General features: G+C 43.0%; 1 protein-coding gene across 5 annotated transcripts in view; it reads left to right on the top strand.

Moving 5' to 3' along the window:
• Nucleotides 1-1456: 1456 nt before the first annotated feature.
• Nucleotides 1457-19875, top strand: part of LOC115135026 (chromodomain-helicase-DNA-binding protein 6-like) — a 106275-nt gene continuing 87856 nt past the window's right edge. For 2 of the 5 annotated variants that reach the window (XM_065026267.1, XM_065026272.1), the window contains exons 1-2: nucleotides 1596-1854; nucleotides 2963-3012. In XM_065026267.1, coding sequence (XP_064882339.1) covers nucleotides 1749-1854; nucleotides 2963-3012 — 156 coding nt within the window. In that variant the 5' untranslated portion in view covers nucleotides 1596-1748. Of the gene's footprint in view, nucleotides 1561-1595; nucleotides 1855-2962; nucleotides 3013-19875 lie in introns of those variants that run through there. The other 3 variants (XM_029669229.2, XM_029669221.2, XM_029669238.2) reach the window with 2 other exon arrangements.

Raw genomic sequence — 19875 nt, 5'->3', positions numbered from 1 at the left:
GTAGAAACATCTCAAGGATGATCAATGGATGCAGGATACACCTGATCTCAATTTCGAGTATCATAGCAAAGGGTTTGAATACATATTTAATATGGTATTTCTGTTTTTTCTGTTTAATAGATTTGCCAAAATGTCTAAAAACCTGTTTTCACTTTGTCATTATGGGATATTGTGTGTAGATTGATGAGGTAAAAAATTCATTTATTCCATTTTAGAATTAGGCTCTAATGTAACAAAATGTGGGAAAAGACAAGGGGTCTGACTACTTTCAAATGCACTGTATACTGTCCCTAAGAAAGTAATACTTTCATTGTGTAGTAAGCTGTTAGAAGTTAGTGGTGCACATGTAGCCTATAGCCTGTTTTAGAGAAATGTAATCATTGAATATTGTAAGAGATTTCATTGTCTGCCTATATGCTCCCTTTATTTATCCTACAGTTATGACTTGGTGTACAGGGAGAATACTGTAAAAATGGCCCATGGTCTGAATTCTGTTGCTGTCCATTTCAAAAGTGCTGAACAAATAGCTATATTGACTACTTCCGTCCTAGCTCCCTCATTAATGTTTCAATCAAATTTTTGGATGGCCTCTTATCCATCCGCTCATCGTCCAATTATGCCATAGTTTGTATATCTCAATTGTCAGTAGAAACTACATTTGTTTAAGCAAGTCAGCCGTCTCAGCTATGTTTTTTTTAAAGGCAGAAATTGAGGCTGAATTAACTGTTTTGCTGCAAGACAAGGCTCCGCTGATAGCCAGGTGTAGCAGTGGTAAGGATTCACTCCTTGCTGAAAAGAAGGCAAGGCTCTGATGTTGGGACAGCTTTATGTCAGCCCTAACAGTTTGTGGGCACTGTTATAGTGCAATTTTTATTTTACCTTTATTTAACCAGGCAAGCCATCATGATTGGAAGATGCAAGTGTAACCGATGTGAAATGGCTAGCTAATTAGCGGGGTGCGCGCTTAATAGCGTTTCAATATGTGACGTCACTCGCTCTGAGACCTTGAAGTAGTTGTTCCCCGCGGCTTTTGTGGCGCGATGTGTAACGATGTCTATGTGTGCAAAGGGTCCCTGGTTCGAGCCCAGGTGGGGGAAAAGAGGAGAGGGCTGGAAGCTATACTGTTACGGAGGAAGAAGAAATATAAAACCACTAGATCTTTACAGAATTGAGACCAGGAATAAAACAAATGCGTGTTAAACTACACGGTCAAAGAGTAAAACCGAGGGACTCATGACCGAAAAATGAGGTTTTCGTGTGGTTTTATGGTAAGCAAAGTAGTAGAATACAACCAATCACAAGAAGGTTCACATCAACGGTAACTAAATGTGCCCAATGGTGTTTGCAGTATGTAGCTCTCAGACAAACTAGAACGGCACTCCTTGTTTGACAGCTGGAGGACCAATGGAAATATCCATCGACCCAGCTGCACTATGGTGCAGCCAATGAAAAATAGAATGTTACGGGTCCAATTATTTTGGCTGTTGTAGCAGGCGACCAGCGCTAAACTTCACCAAATAATAGCTGTTTGTATTTTGGCTGCTGCAGTAGCCATTTTAGGTAAGTAGGTATTTTAACTGTTTTTAATCTGTGTTGCATTGCAGGGTCCTGTGTTGTGGTGCGGTGGTTGGTGAGTCTCAAACTTGTGCATCCCTCATGAATGAACTCATCTGCTCGTGTGCTTTATGAGGATTAAGAAATTGCACGGAGGCCCCCTCCCCATCTCACACCCCGTCTAATTTTTTTTAATGCATTTTTCTAAACTGTCATGGCGTTTTTGTGTCCTTGGAAATAAATGCAGGGAGAAAGCCCAGTGTTCGGCAACTGATGCTCTGACCCGTGAGTGTTGCCCAGGTAGGTGAAGTCATATTGAGGGGTAGCGACGATGTCTCTGCGATGATTTTAAGGGGGTGTTCACACGTGTAAGGACTGGAATATATAACATCATTGCAGTGACATTAGTTAGCAGGCTGGCTAGCTCGATACCTTGCTAATATAAATAGGACACGGCGCCGCCGACGTAACGGTTAGTGTTGTTTTTGGTAGATGAATTGATAACGCTTTCTTAATCATATAAGTTAGCTAAGAACTTCAATTTGCCAGGAAACTTGTAGCAGTTAAGTTCTACAGTCTACTAGCTACTTCATGATAGCCAGCTCAAGTCTTTGCCATGAAACTAAGACACGTTCCCGCAGGTAGGTCGATTATTCCTGTGGAATTTTGGTGGAGCCAATATGCCGCACAACTACACCAGGTCTAACAGAAAACAAAGCCCCTGGTCGCACAGGTAAAGTAGGCAGCTCCCCTAGCCACCTGCAGTTTATTTGGATCCATATTAGCTGTTGCATAAGTCACAGCTATTCTTCCTGGGGTCCGAAAAAATAAAAGCACAAATGATATACTACAAAATAAACATAAACAATTACATGTCACACATTATACAAAACTAAAACCACTTGAGGTTCGTTTGTAAACAACATATGTGTCCCAAATGACGTTTGCTATGAAAGAACACCGTTGTGTCTGATTTTGTTGGCTAAACAATGGTGCATTCGGGGGTGAGTTTAGTCTGTATCCAGTAGACACAGGAAGGAGTAGGCTAGTTTGGCTCATCACTTTCAAGGTAACTTGCAAATGTCAAACTTTTAGTGGCACATTTTTTTTTTCTCACATGTAACTGAGACTAGTTGTCACCTGACAATCATAAGTGCTGTAGCTACATTGGAATTGCTCATGGTGCCTAATCATGTAGGCCTAGATGGAATGTGTCGTAAAAGAGCCTTGGTTTATTGTAACAATTCTATCAATGGAGAAGGGTGACTAACCAATTATCTCCTGTTTTTTAATTTTTTAACTATGAACTCTTTCCGCCCTTTCAAATAATTTGACCAGGTCCTGCTGAGGTTAGTGTATTTTTTTTATTTTTCTTACTTCAATAAAGATATTTATTTCTGTGTCATAGATGCAGTGAAGGTGAAGAGAAATATGAAAATACAAAAGAAGGACAAACAGGTTTGTATCTTTTTGACTTGCATGCTTGTCTACGTGTACATGCACTACTGTTTAAAAGTTTGGGGTCACTTAGAAATGTCCTTGTTTTTGAAAGAAAACACTTTTTTTTGTACATTTAAAATGACATCAAATTGATCAGAAATACAGTGTAGCCATTGTTAACCTGTTGCTTCTACTCGGGACGCTTGCGTCCCAACTAGAGCTCTGGAAATGCAAATGCGCTACGCTAAATGCTAATAGTATTAGTTAAAACTCAAAAGTTCATTAAAATACACATGCAGGGTATCGAATTAAAGCTACACTCGTTGTGAATCCAGGCAACAAGTCAGATTTTTAAAATGCTTTGCGGCGAAAGCATGAGAAGCTATTATCTGATAGCATGCAACACCCCCAAAGACCCACAGGGGACGTAAACAAAATAATTAGCATTTCTGCGTTACACAAACCGCACAATAAAATAGAAAACATTCATTACCTTTCACCATCTTCTTTGTTGGCACTCCTAGATGTCCCATAAACACTATTTGGGTCTTTATTTCGATTAAATCGGTCCATATAAAGCCTAGATATCGTTATATGTAGACTGTGTGATAAACGAAAAAAACATCGTTTCAAAACGTAACGTCATTTTTTAAAATTCAAAAAGTCGACGATAAACTTTCACAAAACACTTCGAAATACGTTTGTAATGCAACTTTAGGTATTAGTAAACGTTAATAAGCAATAAAATTCATCAGGAGGCGATGTAAAGATCATTAGCTGTCCGTCTGGAAAAATGTCCGGCTAGAAACTCAACGAAAATATCCGGTCCTAGACCGGAGGAGATACGGTGTCCTGCATGTGTTTGACCAAGAAAAAACTCGAAGGGAAATGACAAGACTCTAGACACCGTGTGGAAGCTGTAGGTACTGCAACCTCAGTCAATTAATTGTGGTTCACGTTTATCAATGGGTTCAAGTAGCGCATGGATATATTTTCCCATTTTCAGTGATCAGTTTTTCCTGTGCTTTTCGATGTAAATGCCGTTCTGGTAAAGCCACAGCAGTGATTTAACCAGTTTTTTAAACGTCTGAGTGTTTTCTATCCATACAGACTAAGCAAATGCATATACTATATTCCTAGCATGAGTAGCAGGGCGCTGAAATGTTGCGCGATTTTTAACAGAATGTTCAAAAAAGTAGAGGGTCGACTTAAGAGGTTAATGTTGTAATGACTTGTAGCTGGAAACAGCTTTTTTAAAAACCGAATATCTACATAGGTGTACAGAGGCCCATTATCAACAACCATCACTTGTGTTCCAATGGCATGTTGTGTTAGCTAATCCAAGTTAACCATTTTAAAAGGCTAATTGGTCATTAGAAAACCCTTTTGCAATTATGTTAGCACAGATGAAAATGGTTGATTAGTGCTGATTTAAAGAAGCAATAAAACTGGCATTCTTTAGACTAGTTGAGTATCTGGAGCATCAGCATTTGTGGGTTCGATTAGAGGCTGCGAGAAATTGCCAAGAAACTGAAGTTCTCGTACAACGCTGTGTACTACTCCCTTCACAGAACAGTGCAAACTGGCTCTAACCAAAATAGAAAGAGGAGTGGGAGGCCCCGGTGCACAAGAGAACAAGTACATTAGTGTCTAGTTTGAGAAACAGACGCCTCACAAGTCATCACCTGGCAGTTTCATTAAATAGTACCTGCAAAACACCAGTCTCAACGTCAACAGTGAAGAGGTGACTCCGGGATGCTGGCCTTCTAGGTCAGTTTCATTGCTTCTTTAATCAAACAGTTTTCAGCTGTGCTAACATTTGCAAAGGGTTTTCTAATGATCAATTAGTATTTTATAATGATCATCTTTGATTAGCTAACACAATGTGCCATTGGAACACAGGAGTGATGTTTGCTGATAATGGGCCTCTGTACGCCTATGTAGATATTCCATAAATCAGCCGTTTCCAGCTACAATAGTCATTTACAACATTAACAATGTCTACACTATATTTCTGACCAATTTATTTTAATGGACAAAAAACAAGGGAATTTAAGTGACCCCAAACTTTTGAACGGTTATATACATACATACATACATACATACATACATACATACATACATATTAGAACATAATACATTGTTGACAAATGTCTTCAGCAACCTTGAAATATAAAAGTAGATATGTAAATCAAGAGTAACACTGTCACTCAGCCTTGAGTTGCCGAAGTGGCTTGTTATTTATGATCCTAAGTTCCATCGCAAATGGAATTGAATGATGAGTCAGACCTACGATTCTGTCTCATCACACGTTACCCATACAATAAGAGCACAGTCTCTCTGCTCATCTTTTGTTGAGTTGATGTTGAACGCAGGCCATACACATCACTCTGTTCGTTAGTCTTGGAGTCCTCTTGGAGTGCTCGTTCGTGAGATTCTTGTTAATGGCAGTATTTCATTCTAAACCACTGATAGGCTTAATTTTGAAGGCTCATTCTGTAATGACTAAAATAATTTGTTTAAAAGACATTGTTTGCAGGATTTACTGTTCAATGGTCATTGTAATTAATGATATACACACCGTTTCTTAACTCTTACTCCTACCCAAAAATGTTGCATTCAGTTACAAACCTGATTGCGCTCCTTTTTTTTGGTAATTTGAGCCTTTCTAAACCAACTTTGAATATCTTTAATTTATGCTTAAAGGAAAGTTATTCAATGTTTGTTTAGACTCAAAGGACAAAAAAAAACAAGCAATGGAGTGCAATCAGGTTAGAGAAGGCTTTAGAGCTCTTTGGCCACACACACACACCAGTGGTGGTTTTGGTGTAGATTAAAAACATACACAAGTTTAATTTTCTAATTTTGTGCACAAATTGTTTCCATTGCTTAATGAGCATTTTTCCTTTGCCAAAATATGCCACACCTGTTAGATGGCTGGATTATCAAGAAGCGGATTTAAACTGGATGATCATTACATGGGTGCACCTTGTGTTGGGGACAATGAAGGCCTCTCTAAAATGTGCAGTTTTGTCACAAATGTCAAGTTTTGAAGAGGTGTGCAATTGGCGTGCCGACATCAGGAATGTCCACCAGAGCTGTTGGTGGAGAAATTAACATTCAATTTTCAGGCAATGTCGTTTTATGTCAACTGGCCTCGCAACTGCAGACCACGTGTAACCACGCTAGCCCAGGACCTCCATATCCGGCTTCTTCCCCTGTGGGATCATCTGATACCAGCCACCTGGACAGCTGAAACTGTGTTTGCACAACCAAAGACCTTATGCACAAACTGTCAGAAACACTGGAGAAGTGTGCTCTTCACAGATTAATCCCGGTTTCAACTGTACTGGGAAGATTGCAGACAGTGTGTGTGGGCGAGTGGTTTGCTGTTGTGAAGACTGAACCGTGGGGTTATGGTATGGACAACTAACATAAATGCATTTTATCGTTGGCAATTTGAATGCACAGCAATACCGTGATGAGATCCTGAGTCCCATTGTTGTGGCATTCATACACTTCCACATCATGTTTCAACATGATAATGCACGGCACAAGGATCTGTACTCGATTGCATGGCCTGCATACTCACCAGACATGTTACCCATTGAGCATGTTTGGGATGATCTAGATCGCCGTGTACAACAGCGTGTTCCAGTTCCCGCCAATATCCAGAAACTTCGCGCAGCCATTGAAGAGTGGGACAACATTCCACAGGCCCCAATCAACAGCCCGATCAAGGAAATATTGAAGGCGATGTCGCACTGTATGAGGCAGATTGTGGTTTCCAGATACTGACTGGTTTTCTGGATGTCATTTTTATTTTCATAAGGTATCTGTGACTGTGTGTGTAAAGTCTTTGAATTTGTTGCATGTTTCCTTTTTTAAATATTTTTGTTCAGTGTAGCATAAAATATAATTTCCCAACATTTGAGCATGCAGTACAGCTCAGTATTTTAATTATACATTTTTGCTAATCTCTTTCAAGGGTGTCAATTTTAGTACGTGCTGTATGTGTACTTATACTTTTTGTAATATTAGCTGGATATATTGGCTATTGGCTGGAGTGTATTTCCACTATTGTAAAAATCCTTGCCAGAAAGACCCAATCCCAAATGGGCTTGTAAACCATACGCCATATGCGCTTGTGGAGATCTGAGAGGATTTGATAGGTGTAAGCAATAGTGGTAATGGTAATAGTGCCACCCTGCCCACTCAGGCTAGGTGGAAGTTTCTCCATATTGCTTATACCTGTCAAATCCTCTCAGATCTCCGCAAGGGTAGGGTTTCCTAAACTCTGTCCTCGGGACCCCAAGGGGTGCCTGTTTTGGTTTTTGCCCTAGCATTGCACAGCTGATTCAAATAATCAACTAATTGTCTAGCTTTGAAAACTTGACTCAGCCGTGTAGTGTTAGGACAAAAACAAAAATGTGCACACCTTGTGGTCCCGAGGATCAGTTTGGATAACCCTTGCTTAGTGCTCAATTTGGGATTGGGCAGAAGTCTGCAAGTACACACTTTTAGTGAAGTGTGGAGAATTGGGACTTATCCTTAGATACCCCAAACCCTCCAAGGTGTATTTTAGGGCCTCATTCATACAGAAAATGTGTATGACAACATTATAAATACCAAAAGCTAGGGGTGCATGATATATTGGAATCAGCCGATATTAGCTAAAAACGGCAACATCGGTATCGGCCCAATGTCTAGTTTAACACAGATGTGAAAAACCGATGTCATAGCTGAAGTGCATACCTAATATGACACCACGTAACATTTTGCGCTATATGATCAACACAGCATTCCTAACCTAGCCCACAATGTCTGCTGTGTGGATCGAGCAGTCATTTGAAAGCGTAAGAACATTTCAGCGGGACAACTCAAAAGGCAAAATCCATTAACGGCAATATAATGGAATTCATTGCCCTTGACAATCAACCGTTCTCTGTCGTGGGTGATGTTGGCTTTTGCGACTGGTCGTGCACCGGCACACACTAACGTAACCAAATGCACCATTCAGATGTTGCCCTATGTTGCACAGTAATAGCTTCACGACATACTATGGAATGCCTTTTGGGTCTTTGCGTGTCAAAGATGCACGTCAAATAACACTATTTGACACGTTAAATAAGCTTTTATTTTGACACGTCAAATAACACTGTTTTATTATAGAATGTTGTGTGTTCTGAATTTGCACGTGCAAGCCAAGCTCCACCTACTATCAGTAGCACTGTCAAAGCTGTACAAAAGAATTTGCAAACACCAGCCACGAACGATGCGTTTACAATTCCGCGTTGGTAATAAAGCATTTTGTTCAACTGCATCTTCTGGGGTAGCTAGCTAGCTTTAGCTTGGTGCCAAGATACCACCAATACGACCAGTAGAAACTGCAGTCATTTTCACTATTAGTAATGATTTAGGAATCCTTGTGAGTAAGTATTAGTTAGTTAGCCACTTGTTGTTCGCCTATTGAAATTGAACATCAGTTCATGAAAATAAATAGCTAGCCAGCTACTTAATCCTGTTGCCCAAAGCTAATGTTTATAAGCAGCCAGCTAGCTTCATCTGGCTAGTGAGGCTCAACCTGACCGGGTTATGTGTTGTGTAGCTAACCACAATAAGTATTAGGCACAATAGTGGAATTTGCGGTTTTCCTTCAAAATAAAAGTACCACTTTGAAAGTGATGCAGAAGGTTACAATTGGTGGAATCATGCCATATTTAGACTAGATAATGTTAAACAAGGTTGGAATGTGAAGCAATGAAATGGGGCATCAGTCTACTCGGTGACACCCACAGAACACAACTGTGAAGAGTTTACGCTAATATTAGCGTTGTAGCTCTTATCGCGGGACTGACTGTGAAATCACCTCCCCAGTCAGCGTATTGACATTCATATTGCACTTTACAGCTTTACCTAAGGATTGGGAATCAATGAAATGGGGTAACGGTCTACTCATTACCAGTATTTTTTTTCCCAACGTCCTCAGACTTATCAAACTACAAAACATCCACAGAGTATTTTTTTTTCTTCCTATGGAATAGTGTTTAATTCAGTTGTTTGAGTCCTGCAATACGAGCTACGATGCTAATGTTCTCTGGGTGTCACTGAGTAGACTGCTGCCCCATGTCATTGATCCACAAGCCATAGGTAAGGCTGTACAGTGAAATAAGTATGTCCCCAATGTAATTCTAAAGTATAATACATCCAGTATGATTTCAACAGATTTTTGTCAAATTAACAATGTCTTTTGTTGATAAAAAAAAAAAATCTAAATCAAATTTTATTTGTCACATACATTGTTAGCAGATGTTAATGCGAGTGTAGCGAAATGCTTGTGTTTCTAGTTCCGTTCATGCAGTAATATCTAACAAGTAATATAACCTAACAATTTCACAACTACCTTGTACACACAAGTGAAAAGGAATGAATAAGAATATGTACATAAAAATATATGAATGAGTGATTGCCGAACGGCATAGGCAAGATGTAGTAGATGGTATAGAGTACATTATATACAGTGGGGAGAACAAGTATTTGATACACTGCCGATTTTGCAGGTTTTCCTACTTACAAAGCATGTAGAGGCCTGTAATTTTTGTCAAAGGTACACTTCAACTGTGAGACGGAAATGAAAACAAAAATCCAGAAAATCACTGCATGATTTAAGTAATTAATATGCATTTTATTGCATGACATAAGTATTTGATCACCTACCAACCAGTAAGAATTCCGTCTCTCACAGACCTGTTAGTTTTTCTTTAAGAAGCCCTCCTGTTCTCCACTCATTACCTGTATTAACTGCACCTGTTTGAACTCGTTACCTGTATAGAAGACCCCTGTCCACACACTCAATCAAACAGACTACAACCTCTCCACAATGGCCAAGACCAGAGAACTGTGTAAGGACATCAGGGATAAAATTGTAGACCTGCACAAGGCTGGGATGGGTTACAGGACAATAGGCAAGCAGCTTGGTGAGAAGGCAACAATTGTTGGCACAATTATTAGAAAATGGAAGAAGTTCAAGATGACTGTCAATCACCTTCGGTCTGGGACTCCATGCAAGATCTCACCTCGTGGGGCATCAATGATCATGAGGAAGGTGAGGGATCAGCCCAGAACTACACGGCAGGACCTGGTCAATGACCTGAAGAGAGCTGGGACCACAGTCTCAAAGAAAACCATTAGTAACACACTACACCGTCATGGATTACAATCCTGCAGCGCACGCAAGGTCCCCCTGCTCAAGCCAATGCATATCCAGGGCCGTCTGAAGTTTGCCAATGACCATCTGGATGATCCAGAGGAGGAATGGGAGAAGGTCATGTGGTCTGATGAGACAAAAATAGAGCTTTTTGGTCTAAACTCCACTCGCTGTGTTTGGAGGAAGAAGAAGGATGAGTACAACCCCTAAGAACACCATCCCAACCGTGAAGCATGGAGGTGGAAACATAATTCTTTGGGGATGCTTTTCTGCAAAGGGGAGAGGACTACTGCACCGTATTGAGGGGAGGATGGATGGGGCCATGTATCGCAAGATCTTGGCCAACAACCTCCTTCCCTAAGTAAGAGCATTGAAGATGTGTCGTGGCTGGGTCTTCCAGCATGACAACGACCCGAAACACACAGCCAGGACAACTGAGTGTCTCCGTAAGAAGCATCTCAAGGTCCTGGAGTGGCCTAGCTAGTCTCCAGACCTGAACCCAATAGAACATCTTTGGAGGGAGCTGAAAGTCCGTATTGCCCAGCGACAGCCCCGAAAACTGAAGGATCTGGAGAAGTTTTGTATGCAGGAGTGGGCCAAAATCCCTGCTGCAGTGTGTGCAAACCTGACCAAGTACTACAGGAAACGTATGATCTCTGTAATTGCAAACAAAGGTTTCTGTACCAAATATTAAGTTCTGCTTTTCTGATGTATCAAAAACTTATGTCATGCAATAAAATGCAAATTAATTACTTAAAAGTCATACAATGTGATTTTCTGGATTTTTGTTTTAGATTCCGTCTCTCACAGTTGAAGTGTACCTATGATAAAAATTACAGACCTCTACATGCTTTGTAAGTAGGAAAATCGTTAGTGTATCAAATACCTGTTCTCCCCACTGTACATATGAGATGAGTAATGTAGGTTATGTAAACATTATATAAAGTGGCATTGTTTTAATGTGACTAGTGATACATTTATTACATCCATTTTTCAATTATTAAGTGGCTAGAGTTGAGTCAGTATGTTGGCAGCAGCCTCTGTGTTAGTGATTGCTGTTTAACAGTCTGATGGCCTTGAGATAGAAGCTGTTTTTCAGTCTCTCGGTCCCAGCTTTGATGCACCTGTACTGACCTCGCCTTCTGAATGATAGCGGGGTGAACAGGCAGTGGCTCGGGTGGTTGTTGTCCTTGATGATCTTTTTGGCCTTCCTGTGTCATTGGGTGGTGTAGGTGTCCTGGAGGGCAGGTAGTTTGCCCCCTGTGATGCGTTGTGCAGACCTCACTACCTTATGGAGAGCCTTACGGTTGTGGGCGGAGCAGTCGCCGTACCAGGTGGTGATACAGCCCGACAGGATGCTCTCGATTGTGCATCTGTAAAAGTTTGTTTTTGGTTACAAGCCGAATTTCTTCAGCCTCCGGAGATTGAAGAGGCACTGCTGCTCCTTCTTCATCATGCTGTCTGTGTGGGTGGACCATTTCAGTTTGTCTGTGATGTTTATGCAGAGGAACTTAACTTTCCACCTTCTCCACTACTGTCCCGTCGACGTGGATAGGGGGCTGCTCCCTCTGCTGTTTCGTGAAGTCATTGAGTGTAAGGTTATTTTCCTGACACCACACTCCGAGGGCCCTCACCTCCTCCCTGTAGGCCGTCTCCTCGTTTTTGGTAATCAAGCCTACCACTGTAGTCTCATCTGCAAACTTGATGATTGAGTTGGAGGCGTGCATAGCCACGCAGTCATGGGTGAACAGTGAGTACAGGAGAGGGCTGAGAATGCACCCTTGTGGGGCCCCAGTGTTGAGGATCAGCGGGGTGGAGATGTTGTTTCCTACCTTCACCACCTGGGGGCGGCCCGTCAAAGTCTTGGACCCAGTTGCACAGGGCGGGGCCGAGACCCAGGGTCTGGAGCTTAATGACGAGGGTACTATGGTGTTAAATGCTGATCTGTAGTCGATGAACAGCATTCTTACATAAGTTTTCCTCTTGTCTAGATGGGTTAGGGCAGTGTGATTGCGATTGCGTCGTCTGTGGACCTATTGGGGCGGTAAGCAAATTGGAGTGGGTCTAGGGTGTTACCTCCCTCTGAAGTGTATCAGATGCATTGGAGGTGATATGGTCCTTGACTAGTCTCTCAAAAGCACCTCATGATGACGGAAGTGAGTGCTACGGGGCGTTAGTCTTTTAGCTCAGTTACCTTAGCTTTCTTGGGAACAGGAACAATGGTGGCCCTCTTGAAGCATGTGGGAACAGCAGACTGGGATATGTCCGTAAACATATATAACGTTCCAACCTCGTTTAGCATGATCTATTAGATTATTTCTATTCATTTGCTTCATTGTCAATGACATACTTTTTATTTTGAAGGCTAACTGCAAAGTCTGCTATTGTGGCTAATCCTTGTGGCTTGCTTCACATAGATTGGTCCTCCCACCATTAATCAAAGAAGAACTGTCTTATAATTTAGGGTTATTTTAGATGACACCTAGCTTTATAGTTAGCTAGCTAATGGTCGTTTTGCTATGATTTTGGGGAAGAACATTGTTTGCATCCATGAGCTAGCACTGTTGGTGCATGAGACAATTTTACCAGCATCATAGCATATGTATTGCTAAAATCATTGTGACATATGAAATACGAGTGACCGTCTAATCAATGTATAATAACTATGTAAATTAATGAACGTGTAAAATTGTGACGTGCATTCATATTCAGGTCCTGATTGGTCAACAAGCTTATTTGACACGTCTCCATAGAAATCCTAGTTGAGAATGAAACGACTGAACAACGAAACATTACAGTAAGTGAAAGAAATACGTTTTGACTGTTTTACTGGTAATGGGGACATGCATAGATACACACACACCAACAAAATAACTTTTTGGTTTGTAACCTTAATTTAGCAAGTCAATTAAGAACAAATTCTTATTCACGTTAACCGCCTACATGCACGACACTGGGCCAGTTGTGCGCCGCCCTATGGGACTGACGTGTCGGTATCGTTTTTATTTTTTGCAAGAAAAATATCGTTATCGGCCAAGAATGTCATTGGTGCTTCACTACCTGAAGCGAAATATATCCAAAAACTGTCAGTAAGTGACTACAGCCAAGTTTAAGTGCAAAAATCATGTCAAGTTGTATCCCTTTTTTAATACACATAAGCTTTACCTCGGGGCCAAAGGCGGTCCCCTAAATGGACAAATGACCTCCCTCTGAAGTGTATCAGATGCATTGGTATTGTTAGCCTGTGTATGAACCATACAGGCAACACTCAAGCTTTGTGTACATGGAACAACTGCAGTTTCAACTGTTTCACTTGTCCATCTCACTTAGTCTCTTTTGTTTCTCATTTATTTCTTGCTCAGAAACTGCCTCAACCCATGCCCACCACTTTATGCCCTCCCCTTTCACATGGGAAGAAAGATGTTGCTCTCCCATGAGCTTGCATTCCTTCTGGCACTCCTCTCTGGATTTCCCTACCCAAACCACCCTGCAGCCCCATGCTTCTCCTGAGAGGTTACATTTGAATGATGCCCAGTCCTCAAGCGTCCTGTGGCAGCAGCCTTACCATTTCTGCTGGATAGGTGTCAGTGTTTTTAGGGAGAAGGCACAGGGAAGCATTGACTTTACTGCATCTGTGGTGTTCAGCAGCTCGGAAGACTGTATTGATTCATAGGGAATTTGATTGCAGGCAGCTTGTTTGTGGTTGACCGAGTTGGCTGGTAAGCGTGTACACTGCAGCACGTCACTGGGCGCTGTGCGTGCAGTCGCAAATTAAGGTGCATGGGAAATGTAGAGCCATGAAGCCTCAGGACAATGTGCCAGCAGCTCTGTGGTTCTGGAGATGGGAACCTGGATGAGGGTTACACTGTGGACTACTACACTAGGATTTGACAGGGATCGTGACAGACAGAAGGCATGAAAGGAGGCGGTATGGAGCAAGGTGAGAAGGAATGTTCCTGTGATTTTGGAGTAAGACATGTCCATGGCTTTTCTGTCTTATTCAATCTTTGCGCTACCAGTTTGTCTGTTTGCAGCCTTGTCCTGTCCATTGTTTGCAAGCTCGTGAACGTTGTATGAGTGTTAGGTCGGTTCACTTGGAGAGGTGTCATTTACATCATGGTCTGTTTTTATGTTCTCTTCATGTAAAAAAAGAAGCATTCTTTCTAATAGGCAAGATGAATGCAGAACTTGTTTTCAATGTCACAAAACTCATTAAGAGCTCTATTTCTGAGAGACTGACTCATATTTTGTGGATGACTTTCTCCCTTTTGATTGTTCAGCCTGAAGACTGGGGAAAGCAGCTGTTAACCAAAGCAGGGGGGCAGGCTATAGGTAGTATCTGTCGAAGTGCAAAATGGATGAAATGTCAAATAGTCCTGTCAGCTGGCAACAAAAGGGTTACCATAGAGACGGCATGTTTACGTTGCTGCTTGATACAGAGCCTGTTTCCAGGGCGACGGCCCTGATTCCCGGCACTGGGAGTCTGATTCATTGACATTATTATCCTCCTGTGCATGAGTTGTCCCATATGCCCCTCCACATGTCCTCAACCTTGGTTTATAAATAACATGTTGCTCAAAATGGGACTGCACCAATATAGCCCTTATCACATGAAGTGTTCCATATCTGCTTTTACACAAACTTCTCTACTGGGATGTGATATGCTGCTAATTCTCATGAATACAATTAGTGTTGCTATATTAAATCAATGATTTTTCTCGAACAGTAGGTGTTTAAAAAAAATATATATAAAAAAATAATGCTTTCTGGGACTAATTTTGTATTTGTTACTGTGTACATCTTAGCATTACTCTTGATTATAGTTACATGATGTGCTTAACTTTTTGTAGCACAATATGAACACAAAAGCATAGAGGAACAGATTGGGTCAGACTAAGACATCCTGGTGATGAATGCCGAGCTTTTCTGTGTATGACCTTCACTAATGGCTTGATTTAGCTCTTGTTTATACTTGTGTAAAAATGTCATGGCTCAAATAATGTTCCACCCATCAGAATTAAAATATTAATCTGGCCCCCCCCCCAAAAAAACTGGGGACATCGGGTACCCCAAACCTTTACCACAATACATACCTTGACAGTTTTCAACAAACCTGGTCCTTGTCACGGACTATAAGTATCTGCGAGCACAAGTTCTACTACTACACATTAATTCATGCCGGTCAATTTGATAATCCAGACATTCAAATGATTAGCCGACACAACTCATTACAGTATAATTCCAGTATAGTTGCCAATTGAGTTTAGCCAGCATTCCCTCAATATCAAGTCTATAGTCCAGTGGTTCCCAAACTTTTTATAGTCCCATACCCCTTCAAACATTTAACCTCCAGCTGCGTACCACCTCTAGCACCAGGGTCAGCGCACACTCAAAGTTATTTTTGCTATTGTAAGCCTGCCACACACACTATACAATACATTTCTTAGTTTGTCACAACAGGGCACAAATAATAATCACAAATTTTACTCTTTATTTAGCCATCTTAAATATAAATCTTTATTTGTTCATTGAAAATTGTGAATAACTCACCACAAAGAAGGGTGTGCTTGAAAGGATGCACATAACTCTGCAATGTTGTATTTTTCATTTCCCACACAGTCTGTGCCTGTATTTAGTTTTCATGCTAGTGAGAGCCGAGAATCCACTCTCACATAGGTACGTGGTTGCAAAGGGCATCAGTGTCTTAACAGCGCGATTTGCCAAGGCAAGAAACTGAGCGCAGCCCAATCCAGAAATCTTGCCGTGTCTTCTGATATATAAATACATTTTTCCCAGAACCGCTTATTGCAATTTCGATGAGTCTCTCTTGTTCAGATATCGATAAGTGAATTGAATTGAATTATTTTAGTCAATAAGATTCCTGCTACGTAAGCTTAACTTTCTGAACATTCGAGACGTGTAGTCCATTTGTCATTCCAATCTCCTTTGCATTAGCGTAGCCTCTTCTGTAGCCTGTCAACTATGTGTCTGTCTATCCCTGTTCTCTCCTCTCTGCACAGACCATACAAACGCTCCACACCGCGTGGCCGCGGCCACTCTAATCTGGTGGTCCCAGCGCGCACGACCCACGTGGAGTTCCAGGTCTCCGGTAGCCTCTGGAACTGCCGATCTGCGGCCAACAAGGCAGAGTTCATCTCAGCCTATGCCTCCCTCCAGTCCCTCGACTTCTTGGCACTGACGGAAACATGGATCACCACAGATAACACTGCTACTCCTACTGCTCTCTCTTCGTCCGCCCACGTGTTCTCGCACACCCCGAGAGCTTCTGGTCAGCGGGGTGGTGGCACCGGGATCCTCATCTCTCCCAAGTGGTCATTCTCTCTTTCTCCCCTTACCCATCTGTCTATCGCCTCCTTTGAATTCCATGCTGTCACAGTTACCAGCCCTTTCAAGCTTAACATCCTTATCATTTATCGCCCTCCAGGTTCCCTCGGAGAGTTCATCAATGAGCTTGATGCCTTGATAAGCTCCTTTCCTGAGGATGGCTCACCTCTCACAGTTCTGGGCGATTTTAATAACCTCCCCACGTCTACCTTTGACTCATTCTTCTCTGCCTCCTTCTTTCCACTCCTCTCCTCTTTTGACCTCACCCTCTCACCTTCCCCCTCTACTCACAAGGCAGGCAATACGCTCGACCTCATCTTTACTAGATGCTGTTCTTCCACTAACCTCACTGCAACTCCCCTCCAAGTCTCCGACCACTACCTTGTATCCTTTTCCCTCTTGCTCTCATCCAACACTTCCCACACTGCCCCTACTCGGATGGTATCGCGCCGTCCCAATCTTCGCTCTCTCTCCCCCGCTACTCTCTCCTCTTCCATCCTATCATCTCTTCCCTCTGCTCAAACCTTCTCCAACCTATCTCCTGATTCTGCCTCCTCAACCCTCCTCTCCTCCCTTTCTGCATCCCTTGATTCTCTATGTCCCCTATCCTCCAGGCCGGCTCGGTCCTCCCCTCCTGCTCCGTGGCTCGACGACTCATTGCGAGCTCACAGAACAGGGCTCTGGGCAGCCGAGCGGAAATGGAGGAAAACTCGCCTCCCTGCGGACCTGGCATCCTTTCACTCCCTCCTCTCTACATTTTCCTCTTCTGTCTCTGCTGCTAAAGCCACTTTCTACCACTCTAAAGTCCAAGCATCTGCCTCTAACCCTAGGAAGCTCTTTGCCACCTTCTCCTCCCTCCTGAATCCTCCCCCCTCCTCCCTCTCTGCAGATGACTTCGTCAACCATTTTGAAAAGAAGGTCGACGACATCCGATCCTCGTTTGCTAAGTCAAACGACACCGCTGGTTCTGCTCACACTGCCCTACCCTGTGCTCTGACCTCTTTCTCTCTCTCTCTCCAGATGAAATCTCGCGTCTTGTGACGGCCGGCCGCCCAACAACCTGCCCGCTTGACCCTATTCCCTCCTCTCTTCTCCAGACCATTTCCGGAGACCTTCTCCCTTACCTCACCTCGCTCATCAACTCATCCCTGACCGCTGGCTACGTCCCTTCTGTCTTCAAGAGAGCGAGAGTTGCACCCCTTCTGAAAAAACCTACACTCGATCCCTCCGATGTCAACAACTACAGACCAGTATCCCTTCTTTCTTTTCTCTCCAAAACTCTTGAACGTGCCGTCCTTGGCCAGCTCTCCCGCTATCTCTCTCAGAATGACCTTCTTGATCCAAATCAGTCAGGTTTCAAGACTAGTCATTCAACTGAGACTGCTCTTCTCTGTATCACGGAGGCCCTCCGCACTGCTAAAGCTAACTCTCTCTCCTCTGCTCTCATCCTTCTAGACCTATCGGCTGCCTTCGATACTGTGAACCATCAGATCCTCCTCTCCACCCTCTCCGAGTTGGGCATCTCCGGCGCGGCCCACGCTTGGATTGCGTCCTACCTGACAGGTCGCTCCTACCAGGTGGCGTGGCGAGAATCTGTCTCCTCACCACGTGCTCTCACCACTGGTGTCCCCCAGGGCTCTGTTCTAGGCCCTCTCCTATTCTCGCTATACACCAAGTCACTTGGCTCTGTCATAACCTCACATGGTCTCTCCTATCATTGCTATGCAGACGACACACAATTAATCTTCTCCTTTCCCCTTCTGATGACCAGGTGGCGAATCGCATCTCTGCATGTCTGGCAGACATATCAGTGTGGATGACGGATCACCACCTCAAGCTGAACCTCGGCAAGACGGAGCTGCTCTTCCTCCCGGGAAGGACTGCCCGTTCCATGATCTCGCCATCACGGTTGACAACTCCATTGTGTCCTCCTCCCAGAGCGCTAAGAACCTTGGCGTGATCCTGGACAACACCCTGTCGTTCTCAACTAACATCAAGGCGGTGGCCCGTTCTTGTAGGTTCATGCTCTACAACATCCGCAGAGTACGACCCTGCCTCACACAGGAAGCAGCGCAGGTCCTAATCCAGGCACTTGTCATCTCCCGTCTGGATTACTGCAACTCGCTGTTGGCTGGGCTCCCTGCCTGTGCCATTAAACCCCTACAACTCATCCAGAACGCCGCAGCCCATCTGGTGTTCAACCTTCCCAAGTTCTCTCACGTCACCCCGCTCCTCCGCTCTCTCCACTGGCTTCCAGTTGAAGCTCGCATCCGCTACAAGACCATGGTGCTTGCCTACGGAGCTGTGAGGGGAACGGCACCTCAGTACCTCCAGGCTCTGATCAGGCCCTACACCCAAACAAGGGCACTGCGTTCATCCACCTCTGGCCTGCTCGCCTCCCTACCACTGAGGAAGTACAGTTCCCGCGCAGCCCAGTCAAAACTGTTCGCTGCTCTCGCCCCCCAATGGTGGAACAAACTCCCTCACGACGCCAGGACAGCGGAGTCAATCACCACCTTCCGGAGACACCTGAAACCCCACCTCTTTCAGGAATACCTAGGATAGGATAAAGTAATCCTTCTCACCCCCCCCCCCCCCTTAAAAGATTTAGATGCACTATTGTAAAGTGGCTGTTCCACTGGATGTCTTAAGGTGAACGCATCAATTTGTAAGTCGCTCTGGATAAGAGCGTCTGCTAAATGACTTAAATGTAAATGTAAATGTAAGTGGATTGGAGGCAGGGCATGAAAAGGATAACGATTCCAGTTGTTTGTGTCATCCGTTTTGGAAAGTAACTGCGTAATTCACCACCACAACTCACTCAGGTGCTTCGCTTTATCACGTTTGACATTGTCCGTAAGCTAGAGTTAATTTGCAAACAAAAAAATCATACAATGATGGAAAGACCTGTGTTGTCCTTGTTAATGCAGACAGAGAAGAGCTCCAACTTAATCAATTTTGTCCTGCACATTGAATGTAGTTGCGGAGAGTCCCTGTAATCCTAGATTCATTGATTTAATATGGGTAAAAAGTATAGAAAATGTCCTGAACTTTCATATTGCTCAGATATAGGACTGAGACTTCCTTATGATACATCTTTAAAAAAAAAAACACTCTTTTTCCATGAATGAATCAGTTTATTCAATGCATTTCTATGGGCTAATAGCAGTAAGGACAAATTCAATGTTTCATCAAATATATATATATTTTTTTACCTAAAAGGGATCTTAAAATTCTAAATCAAAAAGCTAAATGATCCTTTGTATGACTCTTAAACAATTCCATATGTTAGCTTAGTAGAGCCCCCAGCCCTTTTTCTACTTTACTCA

This window comes from Oncorhynchus nerka, linkage group LG2, assembly GCF_034236695.1.
Source record: "Oncorhynchus nerka isolate Pitt River linkage group LG2, Oner_Uvic_2.0, whole genome shotgun sequence".
NCBI lineage: Eukaryota > Metazoa > Chordata > Actinopteri > Salmoniformes > Salmonidae > Oncorhynchus > Oncorhynchus nerka.
Note: the sequence above shows the minus strand (reverse complement) of the source record. Positions and strands in the feature narration are given on the sequence as shown.